Source organism: Myxocyprinus asiaticus, chromosome 5 (assembly GCF_019703515.2).
Source record: "Myxocyprinus asiaticus isolate MX2 ecotype Aquarium Trade chromosome 5, UBuf_Myxa_2, whole genome shotgun sequence".
Classification (NCBI taxonomy): Eukaryota; Metazoa; Chordata; class Actinopteri; order Cypriniformes; family Catostomidae; genus Myxocyprinus; species Myxocyprinus asiaticus.
The window spans coordinates 40311488-40339094 of record NC_059348.1 but is presented as its reverse complement, the minus strand read 5'-3'; the positions used below and the strand labels follow the sequence as shown (position 1 = coordinate 40339094).

At 38.8% G+C, this 27607-nt stretch overlaps 1 protein-coding gene across 1 annotated transcript in view; it reads left to right on the top strand.

Moving 5' to 3' along the window:
- The first annotated feature begins 8513 nt into the window (after nt 1-8513).
- The window catches only part of insra (insulin receptor a), a 103039-nt gene continuing 83945 nt past the window's right edge, over nt 8514-27607 (top strand). Inside the window, exon 1 of the mRNA XM_051698480.1 lies at nt 8514-9618. Coding sequence (XP_051554440.1) covers nt 9543-9618 — 76 coding nt within the window. The 5' untranslated portion in view covers nt 8514-9542. The remainder of the gene's footprint in view (nt 9619-27607) is intronic.

Sequence of the window (27607 nt, the reverse complement as noted above, 5' to 3'; positions counted from 1 at the left end):
GCCTACCCAAGATTTCGTTGTATTATTATGCATTCGGTCTCAGACATTTGGCTCATTGGTTGCTTCCACCTGAGAGAGCCCCTCCCTGGTTTTGTATTGAACAGGAAGTTCTTGCCCCATTTCGCCATTGCAGTTAAGTTACACCCCGTTATCTCGCATTTGTACTCGGTATGGACAAAAGTGTCCAGAGTGTTTAATTCTGACATTTATTTAAATGTTGCTCCACATCGAACAACATATTGATCTCAAAGCCTTGCCGCTCAAGAACAACCATAACAAAAACAACAAACAATTGCAGTAAGTCATTGCATCCGCTCATGTTATTTCTTCCTACATTGCATGCCAAATGTTTACTAAAGCTTCTTCCATCAGCAGTGAGGGATTTACATGTGATAAATGTAAGGAATTAATCAGGTTGACGGAGAAGCTTAATGAGTCAGAGGCATGCATCTGAACACTAGTGGAGGTCAGTGAGAAAGAGAAGCCGGTAGATACTGTTTCGGATGTAGGTAGTAGAATGAGCAACACACACACTTTGGTTCCGGCTGTAGAGCCCCCGCAACAGGGTGTTTGGGTGACGTCTCGGCAGCATACTCGCTCAGCAAAGTGACACCACTCTCCTGTTCATGTTAGGGTTTCCAATCAATTCTCCCCAATCAGTGATGCACCCACAGAGAATCAAGTTGAAAGAGCCCTAGTAATAGGTGATTCTATTGTAAGGAATGTGGAAATAGAGACTCCAGACACTATTGTTAAATGCATTTTGGGGTCTTGGGCATCTGACATCAGATAAAATTTACGAGTACTTGCTAATGCTAAACATTGATTTTTTTTCCTCCCCTTTTTTCCCCAATTTGGCATGCCCAATTCCCAATGCACTCTAGGTCCTTGTGGTGGTGTAGTGACTCGCCTCAATCTGGGTGGCGGAGGACGAATCTCAGTTGCCTCTGCGTCTGAGACTGTCAATTCACACATCTTATCATGTGGCTTGTTGAGCGTGTTACCGCGGAGACCTAGCGTGTGTGGAGGCTCACACTATTCTCCGCAGCATCCAGGCAGAACTCACCACACGCCCCACCGAGAGCGAGAACCACATTATAGCAACCACAAGGAGGTTAACCCAACATGACCCTACCCACCCTAGCAACTGGGACAATTGGTTGCTTAGGAAGCCTGATTGGAGTCACTCAGCACGCTCTGGATTCGAACTTGCGACTCCAGGTGTGGTAGACAGCGTCTTTACTTGCTGAGCTACCCGGCCCCAAACATAGATTTTCTAAAATTGTTATTCATGTTGGCACTAACGATGTCCGGCTTTGCCAGTCGGAGATCACTAAAGATAATATTAAAGAGGTGTGTGAACTTGCAAAAATTATGTCAGACACTGTAATACAGTATGTTCTGGCCTCCTCCCTGCTCATCATGGTGATGAGGTTTATAGTAGATTAGTGTCACTGAACAGCTGGATGTCTGAGTGGTGTCCGGAGAATAGCATAGGATTTATAGACAATTGGAAGAGATTTTGGGGTATACCTGACCTGCTAAAGAGAGATGGACTCCATCCATCCAGGGAAGGTGCCTCTCTCCTCTAGTAATTTGGCTCATAGTCTTTGTAGTGATAGTATTTGATTAACTGGGGTCCAGGTCAGGAAGCAGACAAACTGGTTAGCCCGAACATCTGCTAGCTGCCTTGAGACATCACACAGGCCACATAAACTACAACACATAGAGATTGTATCACTTAGATATCATATAAAGACTGTGTTTGTTCCCCGAACTACCAAACACAAACCCCCTGACTAAATCATTTACAAAAAAACTGATTAAGGTAAAAAAAAAAAAAAAAAAAAAGATAAACATCTGTGGAGGTGGGGGTGTGATCGAGCGACGATCTGTGGAGAGAGAGGTCCGGCAACACTGAGTGGTTAAGGATTTACACCTGTGCTAACACCTGTTTGTATTCCCAGTGAGCTGTGACACGGAGATAAAAGCGGAGGAGATGGCAGCAGACGGAAGAGAGAGCCGAGCTTCAAACTGTGTGTGTGTGTGATTTTGGAGTGTTCTGCTGAAAAGCGAGGACTTTTCACTTTTGAACACAACAGACTGCGTTATTTTGAATGGAGTACACTGTCTCCCACTTCCTCATTCCCTGGAACTAAGGGATTTGCTACAACATCATATAAAGATAGGGCTACTAAATATTAGATCTCTTTCTACCAAAGCACTATTTGTAAATGAAATTATTGCAGATCACTGTTTGGATGCGCTCTGCTTGACGGAAACCTGGTTTAAACCGGATGAATATATTAGTTTAATGAATCTACTCCCCCAGGTTATTGTTATAAACATGAGTCTCATCTGAAGGGTCGAGGAGGAGGTGTTGCTAAAATTTACAGTGAAGTTTTGGTTTTACTCAGAGGACAGGATATATGTTTAAGTCTTTTGAACTAATAATGCTTAATGTGACACCGTCAGATATAAATAAAAAAATATCTGCTGTCTTTTGCCCTTGCTACAGTATATAGATCACCCAGTATTCTGATTTCCTTGATGAATTTGCAAATGTTCTATTAGATCTAGTAGTTACTGTAGATCAGTGGTGATTTCTCAGGGCCAGCAAAGCCTACACTGCTGGCATAACATGCCTAATAAATAAATATTTTTTATCACTGGCCTTTTTGCATATGTATTTTCAATCACTTTCCACTCCTAATTAATCTACAAACGAATAGCAAAAAAACAAACAAATTTATCCAATCAAAATTTATTCTTTGATGCTTATAAGCAAAGCATGACAACTGTTTCACAAATCGCATGCCTGAAGCCATGCTGAAGCAGCACGTGAGTCTGAGCTCCACCCCGTCAGGCCTTCAGAATGTCCACAGAATCCCCCAACCGTGTAAGTGAATAGGCATCTAAAGTCAGATTGTCAGATTCAACAGCCAATCAGATTGATTTATTTGTTCTTGTGGGTGTGTTCTTTAGGATACGTCCCAATTCAGGCCTTCTAGCTGGCGTTGAGTGATGCAATCACGCTTTAAGTGATGTACGTAATTTGAAAGCAAAGACCGCGAGATCTTGCTGACGAGTTGGCTGTCACTGCCACATCACCACTGAGAAAGAGATCCTTATGGATTTAAAAACCTGAGATGTTCTGCATGATTGTGCGATTGATTAATTAAACAGGAAAGGAGGACTGATTTTCACTTCAAGCAAATTGGTAAGTGCTTTTTGCATTGTTATGGCAACATCAGGATTTTTCTAAGAGTAAATTAGGCTGCTTGAGCATTCAGTGTCGGATCAAGTTTTGAAAAGTAACCGTGTACCCTGATGAAACAAAATTTATTGCAAGCAAAATTTAAATTGCAAATATTATTAGAGCTTTTTCTTGATATTAGACCTCCTTGGTTCTGGCTTTCGTGTGTGGACATGTTTTTACAATTTCAATTGGTATTATTAGTTGACTGCCACGTAATGTATGATGTGTCTTATTCACTGTGAAACTGTGTTTTTTAATGGAATGAATCACACTGAAGGCCTAGACTTAAATTGCACGGGCTGCGGCTGCTGTAGATAGAGATTTAATTGTTGGTGACATCAACATTCACACAGATAATGAAAATGACACATTGGGATTAGCATTTATTGATATTCTAAACTCTCTTGGAGTCAGACAAAATGTGGCAGGACCAACTCATCGCCATAATCATACGATAGATTTAATTCTGTCATATGGAGTTGATGTTGATATTATAGAAATTCTGCCACAGAGCAATGACATCTCGGATCATTACCTCATCTCTTGTTTGCTGCGATCAGCTAATGTCACTCAATCTACACCACGCTATCATTCAGCAAGCCAAAAAGTCTAGAAGAACTTGATGTAATAACAGAAATAGAAATACAGTATTCTCTAGCACTCTTGATAGTGTCACCCCCCTTCAATCAAAGAAAATTAAAGAAAAAAGCCCTTCACCATGGTACAATGATCACACTCATGTTCTAAAGAGAGCAGATCGGAAAATGGAGAGCAAGTGGAAAATTAGAGGTATTTCACGGCACATGGAAGGATAGTGTCTGTAGCTACAGACAGGCACTAAAAGCTGCCAGGTCAGCATATTTGAGAAAACTCATAGAAAATAACCACAACAATCCTAGGTGTTCATTCATTACTGTGGCTAAATTGGTTAGCAATAAAGCCTCGACTGAACCAGATATTCCGTTGCAGCACAATAGTACTGACTTCATGAATTTCTTTACTGATAAAAGAGAAATCATCAGAAATAAAATTGGAATTATGCAATCAACTGTCACAGCACCTCAGAAAACAGAGTCTCATAATTTTCCTCACGAGCAACTTCAATCCTTCGCTGTCATAGTTCATCAAGAGCTAACAAAACTTATCAAAAAATCAAAAGCCACACCATTGGATCTATATTACATCCAATACATTTACGCATTTGGCAGACGCTTTTATCCAAAGTGACTTACAGTGCCCTTATTACAGGGACAATCCCCCTGGAGCAACCTGGAGTTAAGTGCCTTGCTCAAGGACACAATGGTGATGGTTGTGGGGATTGAACCAACAACCTTTTGCGTACCAGTTTAGTGCTTTAGTCCACTATGCCACACCACTCCAATACCAACCAAGCTCTTGAAAGAGGTATTCCCTGTAATCGCAAAACCTCTTCTTAATATTATTAACTCCTCTCTATCCTTAGGACATATCCCAAGAAACTTTAAAATGGTAGTTATCAAATCGCTTATTAAGAAGCCACAGCTTGATCCTGGAAAATTGGCTAATTAAAGACAAATTTCAAATCTCCCATGTATGTCGAAGATACTAGAAAAGTTAGTGTCCTTCCAACATGTCGACATAGAAATGGTATATATGAACAATTTCAGTCAGGATTTAGGCCCCATTACAGTACAGAGACTACACTTATCAGAGTTACAAATGACTTGCTCTTATCATTTGATCGTGGCTGCATTTCTCTTCTAGTGCTTTTAGATCTTAGTGCTGCCTTCGACAATATAGATCATGACATTCTCTTGAATAGGCTAGAGAATTATGTTGACATTTGTGGCCTTGCATTATCATGGTTTAGGTCCTATTTATCAGACCACTGCCACTTTGTTTGTGTCAACGAGGAATTGTCAAATCAAAAACAAATGTTAAGTATGGAGTGTCACAGGGATTTTCTCCTTATATATGCTTCCCCTGAGAGATATTATCAGGATTCGTGGAATACGTTTCCACTGTTATGCTGACAATACCCAACTTTATATTTCTTCTAAACCCAATGAATTTTCACAATTCTCCAAATTAGCAGAGTGTATCAATGAAATCAAAGACTGGATGGCCAGAAATTTCCTTCTACTCAATTCCCAAAAACAGAGGTACTAATTATTGAACCAAAAACCTCTAAAAATAAGCCGCTAAAATATAATTTGACACTTGATGGATGTACTGTTATGTCGTCTTCTACAGTGAAGAACTTAGGTGTTATATTTGATACCAATCTGTCCTTTGAAAATCAAATTTCCAGTGTTTGTAGAACAGCATTCTTCCACCTCAGAAATATTGCTAAGTTACGACACATGCTCTCTGTTGCTGATGCCAAAAAACTAATTCATGTGTTCATGAATTCAGATTATTGTAATGCATTACTAGGAGGATGTACAGCAAGTTCAATAAATAAACTTCAATTGGTTTCAAATACAGCTGCCAGAGTGCTGACTAGAACCAAAAAACATGATCATATTAGCCCCATTTTATCATCTTTACATTGGCTATCTACATACAAAGCTTTGAATGGTCTAGCTCTACAGTACTTAAGTGACCTTCTATCACTCTCTATTCCATCAAGTTCATTATGATCACAAAATTCTGGCCTGTTAATATTTCCTAGAATATCAAAAGCCACAAAAGGAGGTAGATCCTTTTCCTATATTTGGCTCCAAAACTATGGAATAGGCTCCCTAACACTGTTCAGGATGCAGACACACTCACTCAGTTTAAGTCTAGACTAAAGCCAGGCATACACCTAATTTAACCATCAACTACAATTAGGCTGCTTTAGTTAGGTCTGTCGGAACCAGAAATATTTCTCATAATTTGTAACTCTGCAATAAATTGAATGGCATCTACTCTAATATTATTCTATTTGTTTCACTGTCTCAACCTCGGGATTCATATCTAGCTTCGTTCCTGCTTGGTGTTGGACTCCACTGCAACATGTCGCTGAGTGATTACAACAAACTACAGCTGGTGCTAGCCAGACATCACTTTAGTCTTTTACGATGGACTTCAGAGGATGAACTGATCCCAACTCCAACTGTAGGACATTGGATACTTCATATGCCACTGCCTGAACCTTGGATTTAGGAAATTACCTTGGATTTACCGAAATGACCTGCCGGTTGAACTGCGATGCACCTCATTGATCTCTGCCTGCATCACCTTTGTCTATTGATGGACTACACTCCTTAAATCGAATTCATAGACTATCAATTAAATGCCAACAAAAGCCTTCATCAGCCAACTAACAAAGAACAATGCATCTATGTGTACTTCTGCAGTTAATCCAGGATGGACTTCAAAGACATTCCATATTAAGCTGTGATAGAAGAAAATATTTAAACAAAGTAAAAAATTACTCACAACAACTTTAATTAGAGTTTCATTTGGTTTTTGTAAACAGATGCTAGATAATAGCACTTATCTGCATGCTTAAATGCATTGATTGATTTTGTTCTAAAGGAAAGTATTAAATAAAAGCAGCATAACGCTTTGGTTTCTATATGCAGGTGTTTTTTTATCTTATCAGAGACTTAAAGGAATAGTTCACCCAAAAGTATAATGCCATCCCCAGATGTATATGACTGTCTTTCTTTTGCAGAACAAAGATTTTTAGAAGAATATTTCAGCTCTGTAGGTCCTCACAAAGCAAGTGAATGGGTACCAAAATTTTGAAGCTCCAAAAGCACATAAATGTATAAGAGTAATCCATAAGACTCCAGTGGTTAAATCCATATCTTCAGAAACAATATATAGGATCAATATTTAAGTCCTTTTTTACTATAAATCTTTATTGGCGACCTACTGGGCAGAGACATAAATATTCATCTGTTTCTTACCCACACTTATCATATTTCTACTGAAGACATGGATTAAACCACTGAAGTCTTATTGATTACTTTTATGCTGCCTGTATGTGCTTTTTGGAGCTGTAACATTTTGGTACCCATTCACTTGCATTGTGACGACCTACAGAGCTGTCATATTCTTCTAAAAATCTTTGTGTGTGTTCAGCAGAAGAAAGAAAGACATACAAATCTGTGATAGCATGAGGTTGAGTAAATGATGAGAGAATTTGGGTGAACTATCCTTTTAAGGAAAGTGTGGCAGCAAAAACATATTTATCGTACAATACAATCCTGTTTCTTACCAACAAAGTTCTCACCAATGGTCAGGATGTCTGTGTTTGTTATTATGATCTCCTTCCATCCCTGAGGCTCAGATATTGTATCAGGATCCATTATACATGGATGAACTTGATCTCAACCTAATAATTTTATTTCTCACAAAGTCTACCAAATGGGTTTGAAATTATGAATGTGGTGGAATCAGGTTAAGCTAATACAGATGTACTGTACCACTAAATCCTCAATAACTACCAAATGCTTGGTTGCATCTTCAAAAACTTAAGACAAGACAAACTAATAATTTGCCAAACCCCTTTTGGCCTCACCTAAAGGAGCCTGATGTTCTGTACCTGTCTGTTGTTCATTCATGTTAGGTCCTTGGATCAAACTGAGAATTTGGCAACTATAAACAATGTGAGTAATATTTCACTACAATATGTTTTGCATCTACTGTCGACTGTTGGGCTATTTATAAATGATGGCTACATTATAAGACAATTCACTGGGTATGCAAGTTTTCCTCAAGTCCCCAAGGCATAAACATGCTGTAATGCAAGACTAAAAGTGCAAGTCTACAGCCATACTCTATTAAAAGTACTGTGAAGTATCATGGTAATGTACTAATGTAGCCTACTAATATACATGGTATTCCATGGTACTTTAAAGAATACGAAGAATGTCCAAAAATATGCTGTTAAAAAATGGTAGGCCTATGGTGTATTAAAAATACTATAGCACTTTTTTGTTTGTGCTAATTTATCTAGAATAAACAGACGAAAATAATGATCCTCTATCACCCCATAGCCTACTTTTGGCTTGCTATACTGTATAAAGTCTATGTTTCTGTCAGACACAAAAGGAGTTTATATATATATATATATATATATGCATGGAGTGCGTAGACTATCTTTTGAATTTTCTAGAGAGGTCAGTGTTTATTCATTGTGACATTTTTTAGAGTGCATTTGATTTAAATGTTTAGTTAGCGCGCGCACGCTATATTATTGCAAAGCTCGGTCCGTAATTCCAGTCCACATTTCCCCTGTGCTCTGTCAGGTCTTGTTTACTGGAGCAAAGGCAGGAACGGGGGATCCTTGAGAGAGAGGGGACATGTCAATGCATTTACAACCAGCGTGGGGGATTTTTTTTTTCTCTTCTATTTGACTTTCCAAATCTCCACCGTCATAACATCACATCACTTCGCTCTATTGACCAGAGAAGCAAGAAAACTGCTTGCCAGCAAAGCAACGGAGACTGGACTGATTGTGGAGCATTTGAGTTGGAAATCTCAGTAGTGTGTTTTTTTTATTTCCTGCAGAAGCCTCCCGAACTGCTCGTCCAGTTGTCTCGAAAGTTGTTTGACAGTGTCTGTGTAACTGTCCGCTGATTATCGGCTAATCGTAAGAAATGAACGCCCTGTACGGATAAACTACTGTAAAGCCCGGTGACCCGTAAATGTACTACGATCAAAGCTCTCTGTCAGAAGGCACCTAGAAAAAGTACCATTTGAAATCTGCCTTTTACGAACCCTGGGGCAATTCGAGGCTATTATCTGCAACTTACAAGTCTATAAACAGCAGTTTGTCTGTGCACCAGAAATAAACAGGAGGAAAACGAATAAAAAGTTGATCAAGCGCACAGTTGGCTATGTCTGCCTGCGCTGTATGCGCGCGGCCATTACAACCCGTTTTTTTATTCTCCCCATTTTTTCAGGGCTTGTACCAATCTGCGCAAGTGTTGAACAAATACATGCAATCGATCGGAAATGAGGATTCGGCTGCTCGTCGTACACGATGCTCTCCGCATGCACCATCGTTCGTTCGGATTGTTTTACTTTGAATGAAAGTCAACAGCGCACGCTGTCTTTAGCTTAGCTCTCGAGCGTGTTCGTAGCAGCAGTCAGTGCGCGAGACACACAGCGGATTTAACACGTTGGACTTTCCTCTCCGCCCATTTTTTTTTTCTGAGGGGGGTGACAAGAGAGCTTTTTTCGTTTTTTCGTTTTAAATTCTATCTTACAAAACAACACTGGACTATTAAAACAGGTCGTTAGCCAAACGGAGACGTATTTGGAGGGGATATTTGGTCAGATTTTTGGCTCCCCCGGGGTCAAAATGCGGCTGTGGACTTTGATTGTTTTGGTCGCGTCTGTCTACGCTGTTTGCAACTGTCAACAATCAAATGGAGAAAGTAAGTGCAACTTAGCACCTTTGTTTTTTTCCCCTATTATATGTGTACGGGTTTAATATCGAAGGAGTTTGTTTTCTTCTTTACATTTTAATATACAAGTTTAATTCGTTACTCTGAAAGGAAAAGGGGCTGTAGATCTTGACCACTGTGACACATTCGGGTTAGTAGAGCCATACAGAAGGACATTGCAGGGTAAGGGGCGAACGAATCAAATGTTGGGTCGTTTTGATTTCGATTAATCGGTTCAGACTCGGCACGGTCGATAATACGGAGTGTGTGCCTCGACCCTAAAGCCAGATTATCGATCGTTTGAGAACAGCATTGATCTATTTGTAGCTCAAACTGCTGGCTTGGAAATGGTTTTCAAGTTCAGCCAGGCCCCGGTTTCATGCAGCCATTTGCAGAGTTGACAGAGGGTGCATGAGTATTTTAAATCACAATCACAATCAAATCAATCGAGATACCATTTGGACTGTATTTGTATTGATTGATCACAGAAATCAGGAAACGTACATCTTGCTGACTGGAATACTGTGATCCGATCATTATTAGTTTAGATGGAAAGTTAATTACTTTAGCAACCGACTAGTATTGGAGTTTTCAGATTTTCTTTTAAAGTTTTGCATGCATCACAATAAAAAAGCTATTGTAATTTAATATCACAGATTCACAACGTGTCAATGTTTTCAATTTTTTTTTTTTTTTTTTTTTTTTGCAAATGAGTCAAAACAGTGTTGTAAAAATGATGGGTGTCAGTGCTGAACATCTGATCAATAAGCCTTCAATTATCATTTGTCAGTGTCTAATGTCCAGGCATTAGTGCAGTTTGAAGACCCGTGGTATCAACAGCAAACATTTCAAATGTACAATTGATCCATAAGAATTGCTTTGCAAACACAAGAGTTTATCTTTTTTACCCAGATCATTCCTTTTAGCTCAATTTGAGGAACAAATATTTCTGTTATTTACAGGGAGAAATATATATATATATATATATATATATATATATATATATCGGTACTGATAACTAAGGTGGTGGAAAAGGCAGATAACCAATAAATTGGCTGATAGTTCTTTTAAATCGATTTATAGAATGATCAAAGAGTTTTTAGTCTTTCCTTGCTATGATGGGCACAGACATTGATACTGCAAGAGTCCAAAATGAATAAAATCCCAAAAACAGTTTATTGCACAACGAAAATTCAAATAATAACAAGAAAAATTAAGATATAGTGCATAACGTATGACTTTTAACTATAAACAAGCTTGAAATACACTGGGGCCTTTTAATTAAACAAATTATGTAGACTTGGCTATGTTACAATGCTCTGTGTATATACCGTATTAATGTATGTATATATTTATATACATTTCACCAGATGAGGTTTATTGATAAGAAATTAACTATGGCAAACTATCAGCATAGATTTTTGCCGATAATGATAGATCAAAAAAGCAACTATCAGCACCGATTAATCAGTAAAAACTATTTATATAGGTTTACCTCTAATATATATATAAAATTTCACCGGATGATGTTTATTAATAATGAATAAAAAAAAATTTTGATTAAAAAAAATAAACTATCGACATAGATTTTTGCCAATAACCGATAGCTAAAAACTATTGGCACTGACTAATCAGTAAAATCGATATATCGGTCTACCTCTAATATATAAATATACATACGTGTGTGTGTGTGTGTATATATATATATATATATATATATATATATATATATATATATATATATATATACACACATACAGTTGAAGTCAGAAGTGTACACCTTAGCCAAATACATTTAAACTCAGCTTTTCACAAGTCCTGACATTTAATCTTAGAAAACATTGCCTGTCTTAGGTCAGTTAGGATCACTACTTTATTTTAAGAATCTGAAATGTCAGAATAACAGTAGAGAGAATGATTTATTTCAGCTTTTATTTCTTTCATCACATTCCCAGTGGGTAAGAAGTTTACATACACTTTGTTAGTATTTGGTAGCATTGCCTTTAAATTGTTTAACTTGGGTCAAATATTTTGGGTAGCCTTCCACAAGCTTCTCGCAGTAAGTTGCTGGAATTTTGGCCCATTCCTCCAGACAGAACTGGTGTAACTGAGTCAGGTTTGTAGGCCTCCTTGCTCGCACATGCTTTTTCAGTTCTGCCCAAAGATTTTCTATCAGATTGAGGTCAAGGCTTTGTGAAGGCCACTCCAATACCTTGACTTTGTTGTCCTTAAGCCATTTTGCCACAACTTTGGAGGTATGCTTGGGGTCATTGTCCATTTGAAGACCCATTTGCGACCAAGTTTTAACTTCCTGGCTGATGTCTTGAGATGTTACTTCAATATATCCACATAATTTTCTTTCCTCATGATGCCATCTATTTTGCGAAGTGCACCAGTCCTTCATGCAACAAAGCACCCCCATAAAATGATGTTGCCACCCCCATGCTTCCCTGCGGGACGGTGTTCTTCGGCTTGCAAGCCTCACCCTTTTTCCTGCAAACATAACGATGGTCATTATGGTCAAACAATTCAATTTTTGTTTCATTAGACCAGAGGACATTTCTCCAAAAAGTAAGATCTTTGTCCCCATGTGCACTAGCAAACTGTAATCTGGCTTTTTTATGGCAGTTTTGGAGCAGTGGCTTCTTCCTTGCTGAGCAGCCTTTCAGGTTATGTCGATATAGGACTCGTTTTACTGTGGATATAGATACTTGTTTCCTCCAGCATCTTCACAAGGTCCTTTGCCGTTGTTCTGGGATTGATTTGTACTTTTCGCACCAAGCTACATTAATCTCTAGGAGACAGAATGTGTCCCCTTCCTGAGCGGTAAGATGGCTGCATGATCCCATGGTGTTTATACTTGCGTACTATTGTTTGTACAGATGAATGTGGTACCTTCATGCATTTAGAAATTGCTCCCAAGGATGAACCAGACTTGTGGAGGTCCACAATTGTTTTTTTCTGAGATCTTGGCTGATTTCTTTTGATTTTCCCATGATGTCAAGCAAAGAGGCACTGAGTTTGAAGGTAGGCCTTAAAATACATCCACAGGTACACCTTCAATTCAGTACAGCTCATATCAGAAGCTAAATGGCTAATTGTTTAAAGGCTTGACATCATTTTCTGGAATTTTCCAAGCTGCATAAAGGCACAGTTAATTTAGTGCATGTAAACTTCTGACCCAATTGAATTGTGATATAGTCAATTAAAAGTGAAACAATCTGTTTGTAAACAATTGTTGGAAAAATTACTTGTGTCATGCACAAAGATGTCGTAAACGATTTGCCAAATATGAAATCTGTGGAGGGTTCAAAAATGAGTTTTAATGACTTCAACCTAAGTGTATGTAAATTTTTGACTTCAGCTGTATATGTGTATATATGTATATATAATACACACATATATATAATTTATTTTTATTTTATTTTTTTGAAGAAAGAAAATACCATAGTATTTTTGGTATCATGTTTTTGGTAAAAATCATATGAAATATACAAAGTTAAATGCTATCATATATAGGTATTTCAAAAAATGTTTGGCCTTATTTGTTTTGTGAGCTGTTTTGGAAACCAAGCACATTTTTCTTATCTCATTGCTCTGCAGATTTCTAATCATAGCCTTGGTTTGGATGAAATTTATGCATTCAAAGTTCTGCCAGTTTCCATTTTGGGACCCTGTTCCATGTGTCTGATGGTCGGCTACTGTATGTCAGAGTAGTAGGAGTAAACTTCTACTAGGCCTTACAGACTTTTGAAAAAACTAATGACAAACAATGGATATGTCACAAATGATCAGGCTGTTGGCCTGTAATAATTGGATGTGGCTGTAATATGCCATGTAGTCCTATTTAGTACATGTTTTTGTAGGCCTCTTTCAGAAAATCTAGACTTTTTAATCCCAGAACAAAAATGTTGCTTAGCTACACTTATCTTCGTCGACAATCAAATACGCAAGATATTCATGGCTCATTCCCAGGTTATGTGTGTAGAACATATTATGAGTATTTTGGATCTTCATGCTTTGTTACAGCATAGTTTTTGTAGTTAGGCTTAACACCTGTGGGTGTTGGCCACAATTGTATGAAAACTGAAAAAGAAAAGATTGAGTAATATCATGAAACCAGTTTATGCGAGATTTAGAGAGCAGATCGAACATAAACAAGTTGTGTAATTGCTAAGGTGGCCCCCTTCTTGTTCCTGTCAGGCTTGTAGTGAACCACTGTAGGGCAGAGTGAAACTATTTTGGGGCCTCAGTTCATTCTAGTCAGGACAGGAAATCTGCACAGAGCCCAACTCATCACAAAATATTTTATTTTTTTGCTTAGAGTTCAATATCTGTAATATATACACTCAGTGACCTTTTTATCAGTACACCTACTTTATTCATGCGATTATCTAATCAGCCAATCGTGTGGGAGCAGTGCAATGCATAAAATCAAGCAGATACAGGTCAGGAGCTTCAGTTAATGTTCACATCAACCTAGGGCTGGGCGATTTAATCACATTTTATTTTCAATTACGGTTTTGGCTTCCAACGATTTTGAAAACAAGATAATCTAGATAAATTATTATTGTGTCGCATTCCGTTTCGCTATGAAACACCCCGGCGTTATATCTTTAAAGCATCCTTTATTAAAGTTCAAATAATAAGGAAGCGGGTTATTAAAATAAACTCCAAAACTGGCATTTCTCTGTGTGGTCAGCGCCGCGTCTTTGAGTTGTGTGAAGTGACCGGGGAAGAGATTTAATCTTCTCCTGGCTGATGCACACTCTGGCGTGGGGACGTTTGTCACTCTCACGCGTTTGCTACAGCTAGATTATAACGTGATGGCTCACGACGTAGTGAATCATAATATATGTGCCACATTCACTATGTGTATCTTATCATGAAGAAAGTCATCGATACGCAGCTGTATTAAGAAGAGAAAGATTGTTTTTTGTGAGTTAAAGATGGATTGAAGTGAACATAAAGGTGGGAGAGTGTAGTCTTAGCCCATTGGAACAAACTGGAACAAAATACGTTTTTGATTAGTCTTTTTTGGCTTGTTTTCCAAAATAATATCTAAAACTCTTTTAAAACAACATATATTCACTTTAGGACCTATACTGCAGAAGAAAAAATGGTTATCGGAGAATATTGAATACAATATTTAATCAGGGCTTGACATTAACACTTGTCCGGGACAAGTGGATTTTTGAAGGGGCAAGTGAAAGAGAATTTTACTTGCACGACCGGACAAGCAGACTGATTAAAACGTCAATAATGAAAAAATAACTGGCAATATTTGTGATAGCCTAGGCCTGTGTCACTTATTAGAAAGTTCATTTTCTTATTCTGCTGTTGAAAGTAATCCAGAGCACGTCATTTTATAATTCGCTAGCGATCTAGTAACAGCTGCGCCCTGTTTGATTGACAGGCAGCGTATGTGCGTGTGCTGAACATGCGTATGTGTTCCAAAAATGCTTGCGCTAATGCGTGCCTGAACGGTCAAATACATTTCAGAATTCTGCCAAAATGCCCGTCTTGGAGAGGTATTTACGTAAACAGTGAGTGATATATAAAGTGAACATAAACAGTGGAGAAAAAGGTGGATAAATGTCGGACTTGTAAGTATAAATGTAAGCTAGTAGACCTGCTGCCGTCCAGTGTAGTGTGTCATTATAATAATCTAACATGAATGAGAAAACACTCACTGCTCTTGACTGGGTAACTTTAGTAGCTTTAAAAAATATGAATGTATTATAATCGTACAGTGAAGACCAGTAGTAGTTTTATATTGCATTTCATTCTAAATGTTTACTTGAATACTTGATAGCCTACTGCTGTTATAAATGTTTAAAACTGTTAAAAAAACCCACAGAATTTTCTTAATTTGTATTTTTTGTTCTATTATTTTTAATCTATTTCTATTCATTGCTATTTTTTATTGTTATTTTATTACTGACTGTCTTGAATAATTACTTAAGAACTTGAAACCATTCTTTCATAATTAACATATTATTTAGTGTTATTATTTGTTGTGGTTTTGAAGCTGGTATTGAGAATAGTCAAATACCGACTACTGAAATTTTAGTATTGCGATAATGTATAGCCAATAATGTATTATTGTTCATGGCAGATCTTGCTGCAATAACATGATTAAAAGTAGAGTATGGTCATGAAGAATGGCCAAACTGGTTCGAGCTGACAGAAAGGATACGGTTACTCGGATAACCGCTCTGTACAATTTTAGTGAGCAGAATAGCATCTCAGAATGCACAACATGTCGAACCTTGAGGTGGATGGACTACAATAGTTGAAGACCACGTTGGGTTCCACTTCTGTCAGCCAAGAACAGAAAGCTGAGGCTGCAGTGGACACAGGCTCACCAAAACTGTACAGTTAAAGACTGGAAAAAACATAGCCTGGTCTGATACACAAGGTACCTGCTAAGGTACACAAATGGTAGGCCCACTGCAGACTCGTCTTTCTGTTATTGGCTGACATAAGTGGAACCCAATGTGGTCTTCTAATGTTGTAGCTAGGGCTGGGCGATTAAACGATCTCGATATTTATTGTGATAAAAAACTCCACGATATCGATGATAAGCTTTTGATTAATTTTCAATATTTAGCCTGTGTTCTACATCTAGACGATCAGGTGTGTGTTGCTAAAAATGCAAGCAGTTCGGCTTTCTTATCGTACGTTTCCACTGGTGTGTGGTGAGCGAAGGTGAGTGAGCACTTTCAATTCCTTCCTATGGAAGCCGAGCGCCACGCTCGCGAGGTGGTTTGTAGAATTAACAGCAGCGTGGGGCAAGCTGTTCCCAAGCATTGGGAGTGGCTTTGAGCGGATTTCTTCCGCATCAGTGGAAGTTGCTAATGTCCCAGCTATGCCAGTCACTGCGTTCCGGGTCCGGACCCCGCATTCCATCCGGACTGCAAGACATCATGACGACGGTTGCGCCCTCTCATCATCTCTAGTAAGCAGCGTGACAAAACAGAAGTGCTGGTTACATCGTACCTGATCTTTCTGCACTGTATTCTTGGATATTTTTCTCTAGTACTGAACACGCTTCATTTATGCCCTGTCCCGCTCTTCACGTGTTTCCTCTTCTCCCTGCATGTGAGTTAACATGAGGTGCCACATAACTTATCGTGGTTCTAGAGCGCCTTTAGACCATAACGTTTTATTAATCTGCATATTATAATAAAATAATAATAAACAAATAGATTTCTGTTCTAATTTTGTGAAATTATTCAGATGGCATTATCTCTGACAAGGATGAAAGACAATAAAATTATTAGTTTGTAGTCTAGTCTTTCTCACTTTAATAAAAATTAAAAAAGGGTCCATTCAGACTTTTAAATTTTCTGAATGTTCTCTCAGGAGATACCCCTGAACCCCCATACAGTATCATTCCTCAGTCACAAGGGCTTCTGTGCCCCCATACTTGGGTATCTGAATGTAATGAAATATGAAAATAATTTGAATGTAAAAAAAAAATATATATATAGTGTCATTATGATTCAAAATGAACAGATCATCTTTTAATATTCATATCTAACTGCACTCGATTGATAAACTCTATAAAATATTGTAATATTATAGTAGAAGATCCCTCAGATACCACTGCTTTGGCTGTCTCTGGGCCCCCAATGCAGTTCTGTATAGACTATTTTGACTGTTTAGGATTTTATTTTTCTCCGTCTGCCAACTTGGAAATTCAAAAAGATTTGCAATGCGCAAATGTGAATGTATATCGTGATAAATATTGATATCGAATGATATGAAAAAGAATATCGTGATAATATTTTTTGCCATATTGACCAGCCCTAGTTGTAGCCCATTCGCCTCAAGGTTTGAAATGTTGTGCATTCTGAAATGCTATTCTGCTCACTACAATTGTACAGAGTGGTTTTACTGTGAACATAACTGTCAAATGACTTACTCATGAGGTTTTTATTGGTCAAACTAATAGTACTGCTGTCACCCTTTACATTCTTCTGTCACGCTCGTCTCTTTACAGACACAGACAGCATATGACAGCATAATGCATACCTCTGCAGACTAGAAATCTGAAACTTCGGGTTACATTGTTAATATCCGAAAGCAGGCCATATGTAATTTCATAATTGCTACCTTCAACCTTGTCAGATCCTGGCTGACATGACAGACCATTGAAACTGTGAGAAATCAATTCAATTGTAGTTGCCACACCCAATAGCCACGCCACTGCGTATTACATGACGCATTCTCAGAACTTGAGTCCCATTGTGTTTCCTGATTGTGTACATTTCCCATTTCCATTATGATTACCCTTGTGGTTACCCCATTAAGTCTTCTGTGAAACTGACAATTATAACCTTGCCTCCAAGAGCACAGTTCAAAGTTAGCTTGTTATTTGTTCTGTTTTAAAGTCCTTCACAGGTTCAGGTGGTCTTACTGTCTCATGATGAGGAGGTTACTAAATAATCCACACAGTTTTTTTGCCGTATCATTGTGAATGCTTTACAAGAACAATGAGTCTGATTGTGTCAGACCCATTCAATCTTCTGTATATTTGTTTATTCAGTGTTTGTATTTAGGGCTTATATTCATTAGTGCTCAGTAATACTTTGAGATGATTAATAATCTGTTATTGGCTAGTCACATTATTACGATATAAACACACTTTTTAAAGCTAAAGAAGTGTGTAAATTCTGCACCACAAGTGCCACCAGACGGAATTGCAAAAATAATAATTAGGATAATGAAAAATGATGGCCATTGGTACGGCAAATAGTCCCGCCCCAAATCATGCCATTGGCTGAGCCAATGTTGCTTTGACAGGCTGGTTTGGGACGCCACAGCGTTTACATGTTTCTGGAAAATCATACAAAAAATGGCTTACTTGTAGTTTGTGCATATTCAGCTATGATAGAAGACAGTATTTTAACTTAAAATTACACACTTCAGCTTTAAAGCATATTAGTCTCTCGATTTATGCAGTTTGGGTCATTTTTTCAAAATAGTCAGCTAAAAAGAACTTAAGGCAAGCTCTGTTTCAGATAATATGGAATCAAATGTAGTTTATAACCTGCCTTCAAGCAAGTGCAAGTATGCCATCTCAAATCAAAACGTCTTTCACTAATGCAAATTCTCACATACGTTTGAACAGCGACTGTTAGACCCCATTTTTAGGTTTTCTTCTGATTTCAAGTGTGTGGCCAGAGACATTTTAGAGGTGGAAACCCAACCAGTAATATTGTTCTTCTCAGCCAGTGGTGTGCAGGTGAATCTTTAAATCATCCTGCATCTAGACTCTCCTTTCTGCTGGCTGTTATTGGTCGGCCAACATCATTCTGTGTGCTAAATTTATTCCCTGTAACCCCTGTTGCAGTCTTTTTCTTGGAGGGGGTGGTTGGAAGTTGTCACTGTGTCAATTTTATGCCCCCAATGTGTAACCCATATATTGTGTAAATATGGTTTCTATGTTTCTAATCAGAGTTTTTAAACAGATTCATAGTGTTGTTTTGGTCGTGGTTATAGGTTAATGGTTGCATATCAGGTGCAAGATTATTAAATTAAAGTAAAAATGAGGTAGTTGGTTTGTTTAGCATTCTCTTGAGGCAGGATGTGCATTTATGTGTAAGTTATTTGCTTGAAAGCCCTATTGATAAGTTGCCATACAGTTTAAAGAGTGAAACTAAACTCAGCAAAAAAAAAGAAATGTCCCTTTTTCAGGACACTGTATTTTAAAGATCATTTTGTAAAAATCCAAATAACTTTACAGATCTTTATTGTAAAGGGTTTAAACAATATTTTCCATGCTTGTTCAATGAACCATAAACAGTTAATGAACATGCACCTGTGGAACAGTCATTAAGACACTAACAGCTTACAGACGGTAGGCAATTTAGGTCACATTTATAAAAATGTAGGACACTAAAGAGACCTTTCTACTGACTCTGAAAAACACCAAAAGAAAGATGCCCATGGTCCCTGCTCATCTGCACGAACGTGCCATAGGCATGTTGCATGGAGGCATGAGGACTGCAGATGTGGCCAGGGCAATAAATTGCAATGTCCATACTGTGAGACGCCTAAGGCAGCTGATCATCCTCGCAGTGGCAGACGACATGTAACAACACCTGCACAGGATCGGTACATCTGAATATCACACCTGTGGGACAGGTACAGGTTGGCAACAACTGCCCGAGTTACACCAGGAACGCACAATCCCTCCATCAGTGCTCAGACTGTCCGCAATAGGCTGAGAGAGGCTGGACTGAGGGCTTGTAGGCCTGTTGTAAGGAAGGTCCTTACCAGACATCACCAGCAACATCGTCACCTATGGGCACAAACCCTCCTTCGCTGGACCAGACAGAACTGGCAAAAAGTGCTCTTCACTGACGAGTCGTGGTTTTGTCTCACCAGGGGTGATGGTTGTACTCGCGTTTATCGTCGAAGGAATGAGCATTACACCGGGGCCTGTACTCTGGAGCTCATCCTGACATGACCCTCCAGCATGACAATGCCACCAGCCATACTGCTCGTTCTGTGTGTGATTTCCTGCAAGACAGGAATGTCAGTGTTCTGCCATGGCCAGTGAAGAGCCCGGATCTCAATCCATTGAGCACGTCTGGGACCTGTTGGATTGGAGGGTGAGGGCTAGGGCCATTGTCCAGGAACTTGCAAGTGCCTTGGTGGAAGAGTGGGGTAACATCTCACAGCAAGCAATGGCATATCTGGTGCAGTCCATGAGGAGGAGATGCACTGCAGTACTTAATGCAGCTGGTGGCCACACCAGATACTAACTGTTACTTTTGATTTTGACCCCCCCCCCCATTTGTTCAGGGACACATTATTCCATTTCTGTTAGTCACATGTCTGTGAAACTTGTTCAGTTTATGTCTTAGTTGTTGAATCTTTTTATGTTCATTCAAATATTTACACGTTAAGTTTGCTGATAATAAAAGCAGTTGAAAGTGAGAGGACATTTCTTTTTTGCTGAGTTTAGAAGCAGATGAACCTCAAAAATGAATTGGGGTAACAAGTGGGGAGACACACCCATTTGAAGACTTTTGGTTTTATATAGCTGTACTATTCTTCCCTGTGTCCTGGTTTAAATGATTGCCATTGTTTGTCATCTTTCTGTGTGGTCAACACTTTGTGTGGCATGACCTTTTGCCATATTTAATATTTTTCATGCAACAACATTTACATAACGGATCTTTTCATTATCTGACACAAGATTTATATTGATCGTTTTTGGTGTTTGCTGCCAAGTCAAACACATTTTCAATACATGTGTAAAGTCTAAATCTAAAAATAGAGCATTTTCTCAGGTCCATAACAAAGAAGGACTAGCTGCTTCAACTGAGCAGAGATGGGGCACACAGTTTTAATTTCATATTAAATCAGCATTGTAATAAATCATTAACTCATTTATGAGGGTTTTCTTCTTTAGCAAAAAAAAAAAAAACTTGTTAGGCTACAGTTTGTGTTAAGATCTTTTCATAATTACTCACAGTTTGTTTAAACTTTATCAGTTGGATATCTTTCTCTCCTTTTTTCTTGTGCTGAGGATATGATTATAGTTTTAGGATCATGTACAGTGCATCCGGAAAATATTCACAGCGCTTCACTTTTTCCACATTTTGTTATGTTACAGCCTTATTCCAAAATGGATTAAATTCATTATTTTCCTCAAAATTCTACAAACAATACCCCATAATGACAGCGTGAAAGAAGTTTGTTTGAAATCTTTGCAAATTTATTAAAAAAAAAAAACGAAAAAAATCATATGTACATAAGTATTCACAGTCTTTGCCATGACACTCAAAATTGAGCTCAGGTGCATCCTGTTTCCACTGAGCATCCTTGAGATGTTTCTACAACTTGATTGGAGTCCACCTGTGGTAAATTCAGTTGATTGGACATGATTTGGAAAGGCACACACCTGTCTATATAAGGTCCCACAGTTAACAGTGCATGTCAGAGCACAAACCAAGCCATGAAGTCCAAGGAATTGTCTGTAGACCTCCGAAACAGGATTGTATCGAGGCACAGATCTGGGGAAGGGTACAGAAAAATTTCTGCAGCATTGAAGGTCCCAATGAGCACAGTGGCCTCCATCATCCGTAAATGGAAGAAGTTTGGAACCACCAGGACTCTTCCTAGAGCTGGCCGCCTGGCCAAACTGAGCGATCGGGGGAGAAGGGCCATAGTCAGGGAGGTGACCAAGAACCCGATGGTCACTCTGACAGAGCTCCAGCATTTCTCTGTGGAGAGAGGAGAACCTTCCAGAAGAACAACCATCTCTGCAGCACTCCACCAATCAGACCTGAATGGTAGAGTGGCCAGATGGAAGCCACTCCTCAGTAAAAGGCACATGACAGCCCGCCTGGAGTTTGCCAAAAGGTACCTGAAGGACTCTCAGACCATGAGAAACAAAGATTGAACTCTTTGGCCTCAATGGCAAGCGTCATGTCTGGAGGAAACCAGGCACCGCTCATCACCTGACCAATACCATCCCTACAGTGAAGCATGGTGGTGGCAGCATCATGCTGTGGGGATGTTTTTCAGTGGCAGGAACTGGGAGACTAGTCAGGATCGAGGGAAAGATGAATGCAGCAATGTACAGAGACATCCTTGATGAAAACCTGCTCCAGAGCGCTCTGGACCTCAGACTGGGGCGAAGGTTCATCTTCCAACAGGACAACGACCCTAAGCACACAGCCAAGATAACAAAGGAGTGGCTCCGGGACAACTCTGTGAATGTTCTTGAGTGGCCCAGCCAGAGCCCAGACTTGAACCCGATTGAACATCTCTGGAGAGATCTGAAAATGGCCGTGCACCGACGCTCCTCATCCAACCTGATGGAGCTTGAGAGGTCCTGCAAAGAAGAATGGGAGAAACTGCCCAAAAAAGCTGTGCCAAGCTTGTAGCATCATACTCAAAAAGACTTGAGGCTGTAATTGGTGCCAAAGGTGCTTCAACAAAATATTGAGCAAAGGCTGTGAATACTTATGTACATGTGATTTTTATAATCTTTTTATAAATTTGCAAAGATTTCAAACTTCTTTCACATTGTCATTATGGGGTATTGTTTGTAGAATATTGAATTTAATCCATTTTGGAATAATGCTGTAACTTAACAAAATGTAGAAAAAGTGAAGCCCTGTGAATACTTTCCGGATGCACTGTATATGTTAGTGTTAGTATTAGTATTATATTGATCCTTGGGAAATGTGCTGTTCAGCTCTTTCAAATAATAGACATAGAAGTATTGAACTTGTTTGTTTAACAAACAAATTTTTTTCTCAGTTTATTTAATTTTACACAATAGATCTATTTTTTTAGCTAAATATAACATGCCAGTTTTATTTCTTTGTCTATAAATATGTAATTTTTTTTTTTTTTACATTGCGCGATCTCTGCAGATAAACCATGCATGGATGTTTTGTGGTCTTCAACACAAAAAAATTAAACAGCTGAAAATATAGAATGATATTTGTGCCATTAGGACTTGATTTTGAATTTTAGGACTTGAATTTTAATATTTTACTAGAAAATGAATATGTAGTTTTGAACTTGAATTACATCACTTAATATTCAAATGTACATAGCACAATTTTAGATCTTAGATCAAACGTTTAATATACTGATTCAGGTGAAAAAAAAAATCATGGTTTATATCATGGCTATCCGATGAAAAACACGTAACTCCACTTTTGGCATGAGCCAAAATACCTCTTCCTACTGTTTGAATTGTGCATCGAAATGACCAATGAAAGATGTTTAATCAGGCTATCTGTTTAACAAGTATCTCCATTGGCCTTGAGAAGTGTCCATCAAAAACCCTTATGTTTTGAAGAGCGTCATCTAATTTACCTCAGCTGTCCGGCTGAAGTGTAGTGAAGAGATTGCGTATATCGCGCTGGCTCTGTGATTTCCCTGACAGCCAAAGCCATTCATGCATGCACAATGTCGGGTGGCTTTAAAAAGTAGACTATACCAGCCATATACGATTGCCAGATTTCCATCTTCACGAAACCGTGAGTGAAAGCTTATTCTAACCAGGAAAACGCATCTCAAAACCGAACTGTCCACTCAACAAGCGGACTAGAAACCCGTGTCATAAAACTAATTTCGATCTAAAATAGTAAGTGAAAGCTCAGATTATATCCAAAAATAAATTCTCTAGCAATCGATAACCTTCCAACTGAGTTCTGGGAACATGAGCAGTTAGACTCAAGTAACTGAACATGCGCCATTGGAAACCATGATAAGAAAACCGTGCATGTCCACATTCGCTAACAAAAATCCATGCAAGTCCAATTAAAATATCAAACAGTTCACTAACAGATACAGTATGTAATGATACAATTCTATTTATGGTGCTAAAGGTGACTAATTATGTTATTTTCTATTCATTTTGTAAGATTATTTAGGAGAAAAAGAGTTTTTCCATGCTCTTGAAAATTAGTTTTTTTGGAGATATGTGCTTTTCATCAGACAGCAACGATATTGAGATTCAGGTACTCGGACGAAGACATTCGGGGTACTCAGTAAAAGCCATCAAGGCTGTATGTAGTTGTAGTTGAACTTCTACTTGATCAATCACAGTGCAGCACAGGTCACATTTGTTAGAGGAAGGAAGGAGTTTGGCCAAGTAGTGGCAATGTGGAATCGAAGCATGGCCAAGCGAGAGCCACCACCTTTTTGAGGATTATTGTCTTTGTCGAATTTACCCAAATGTGAATACAAAACCTGAATTTTATTTAAAATTTTTTACAAAATGTACATTTTGAAACCTTAATCAGGGTTTTAAAAATTAGAATTTTAACATCTCAATTCGTGACAAATATATTTGAATTCCAAGTTTGATGTAGACTAAGTAAAGTTCAAAACAGCATTTTCAGTTTAGTGTAAGCAAATTCAAATTGAAGTCCTACAATACAAATTCAAGTCTTGATGACACAAATATCATTGCATATAAAAACAGCTGCCCCTAAATGTAATATCTGCTTGTAATTTGATGTTTAGGGTTGAAGTTTGGCTCCACTGTCATTTCAAGGATTGCATAAAGTGAATGATTACAGTCAACCAGGACAGCCCTCACCTCAGTTCACTGCGCTGGCATTCCTTTCATGTGCTTCAGCGCTGCTCTAAGTACCTGATGCCTGACCATTCGTACACAGCGTATTGGTTTCATCCAGGAGTGTGGTGCTAAAAATAAGGTTCCAGCTGAAAGTGTAGAGGTATTGCAAATTGTGTGTGTGTGTGATAGTGTGAGATGGCATGTCAGTAGGGTTAAATTAGATGGTTAGGTTACCATAGATGGTTAAGCATTCTCATGCTCCAAAACTTCCGGACTGACACATTTATGAATACCTGTGGCAAGGTGAGTGTTATAACAAAAGTAAGCTGATAGCCAACCCAAGGTATTTTTGACCTTTCCAATTTCAATTGCTGCTGTGCTTCGACTGCTTTGCTCAGTTACAATGTCTGACCACCGTGCATCAGAGTTCATGTATGCGTGTAGTTTATGCAAACCATTGTGGAATCTTTAAAGTCACAGTAGAGTCCATTTTCAATTTAAAGGGGCCTCAGCCTCTTAACAGGATAGACAGTTATAGTGTTGATACATTGTCTCAAAATTTTTTGTTAAAGTCAGCATGAAACAGTAGTTGCATTCAAATTTAAAGTCTGTAATGTAACATATTTCTGAGTGAAACTGGATATTCAGTGAGAAAAAAATGTAGGGCACCAGGACTTGGTTTTATCCATCTTGAATGGATTGTGAAAAGTTGTCTGTATGACAGTTGGTTGGAGGGAATGAGTTGAAAAATAATATGGCAGAACAGGAAAGTGATTTAAGTGGTTACATTTTGATGACAGATAGTAAATTCTATTTCTATTCTTAGCAATAACTTTCACCAATGCATTGTTCACTGTAAAATCAGAAATGTGTATTATGAAAATAAATAAGGTCAATAATTTGTATTCCATGTTTAGGCTACTGTAACAGAAACAAGCCTTGTGTATGAAAATATGATATTGCATGGTATTTCAGCACAAAAAGCTGCGTCTTACTAACTTTTAAGTCATTGTCATTCCGTTCCACGCAAGCACTGACTGCACTCCTTTCTACAGTGCATTCAGAAAGTATTCAGACCCCTTCATTTTCTTTTCACATTTTGTTATGTTGCAGCCTTATGCTAAAATGCTTTAAAAAAAAAAAACATATTTTTGATAACTTTGCAAATGTATTAAAAATAAAATCTGGGGGCCTGGGTAGCTCAGCGTGTATTGACGCTGACTACCACCCCTGGAATTGCGAGTTCGAATCCAGGGTGTGCTGAGTGACTCCAGCCAAGTCCTCTAAGCAACCAAATTGGCCTAGTTGCTAGGGAGGGTAGAGTCACATGGGGTAACCACCTCGTGGCCACGATTAGTGGTTCTCACTCTCAATAGGGCACGTGGTAAGTTGTGCTTGGATCGTGGAGAGTAGCATGAGCCTCCTGTTCTGTGAGTCTCTGCAGTGTCATGCACAACGAGCCACATGATTAGATGCGCAAATTGACTATCTCAGAAGCAGAGGCAACTGAGACTTGTCCTCCACCATCCGGATTGATTTGAGTAACCGCACCACCACGAGGACCTACTAAGTAGTGGGAATTGGGCATTCCAAATTGGGAGAAAAGGGGATAAAAGAAAAAAAAGAAAAAGAAAAACTGAAATATCACATTGACATAAGTATTCAGACCCTTGCACCTTTGGCAGCAATTACAGCTTCAAGTCTTTTGGGGTATGATATGACAAGCTTTGCACACCTGGATTTGGGGAATTTCTGCAGATCCTCTCAAGCTCTGTCAGGTTTGATGGGAACCGTCGGTGGACAGCCATTTTCAGGTCTCTCCAGAGATGTTAGATTGGGTTCAAGTCCGGGCTCTGGCTGGGCCACTCAACGACATTCACATAGTTGCCCCTAAGCCACTCTTGCGTTGTCTTGGCTGTGTGCTCAAGGTGAACCTTCAGCCCAGTCTGAGGTCCTGAGTGCTCTGGACCAGGTTTTCATTAAGGACATCTCTGTATTTTGCTGTGTTTAGATTTCCTTTGACCCTGACCAGTCCCCCAGTCCCTCCCGCTGGAAAACAACCCCACAGCATGATGCTACCACCACCATGCTTCACTGTTGGGATGGTATTGTGCAGGTGATGAGTGGTGCTTGGTTTCCTCCAGACATGACGCTTGGAATTGAGGCCAAACAGTTTGATCTTCGTTTCATCAGACCAGAGAATCTTGTTTCTCACAGTCTGAGAGTCCTTTAGGTGCTTTGTTGTGTCTTGCACCAGTGTTTCCTGCACCTCCGCCAATTCAGTAGCTCCGCCGCTACTGAATCTCCAGCGCCATGGCAAAAGAAGATATGAGTGTTCCAATAATTCAGGTCTTTTGTGTCTCTCTCTCTCCCTCTCTCTCATATGCAGCTCTCAGGAATGCACAGTTTTACTAAATATAAAATGTACATAAACAATAATAATATAGTAATATTCATACTATAATATTAATAATATAGGCTACATAATAAGGAAATATTATCAATCTATCTTTAATATACATATTATATAAGCAAGGGCTGGGCGACCAACTCTAGGAAGAGTACTGGTTGTTCCAAATTTCTTCCATTTAAGAATTATGGAGGACACTGCGCTCTTGGGAACCTTCAATGCAGCCACATTTTTTTGCAGCCATCCCCAGATCAGTGCCTCGACACAATCCTGTCTCTGAGCTCTGCAGACAGTTCCTTTGACATCATGGCTTGGTTTTTGCTCTGATATGCAATTTCAGCTATGAGACCTTATATAGACAGGTGTGTGCCTTTCCAAATCATGTCCAGTCAATTGAATTTGCCACAGGTGGACTCCAATCAAAGTGTAGAAACATCTCAAAGATTTCTATGCTATAATTTCAAGTGTCATAGCAATAGGGCTGAAACAATTAGTCAACGTTA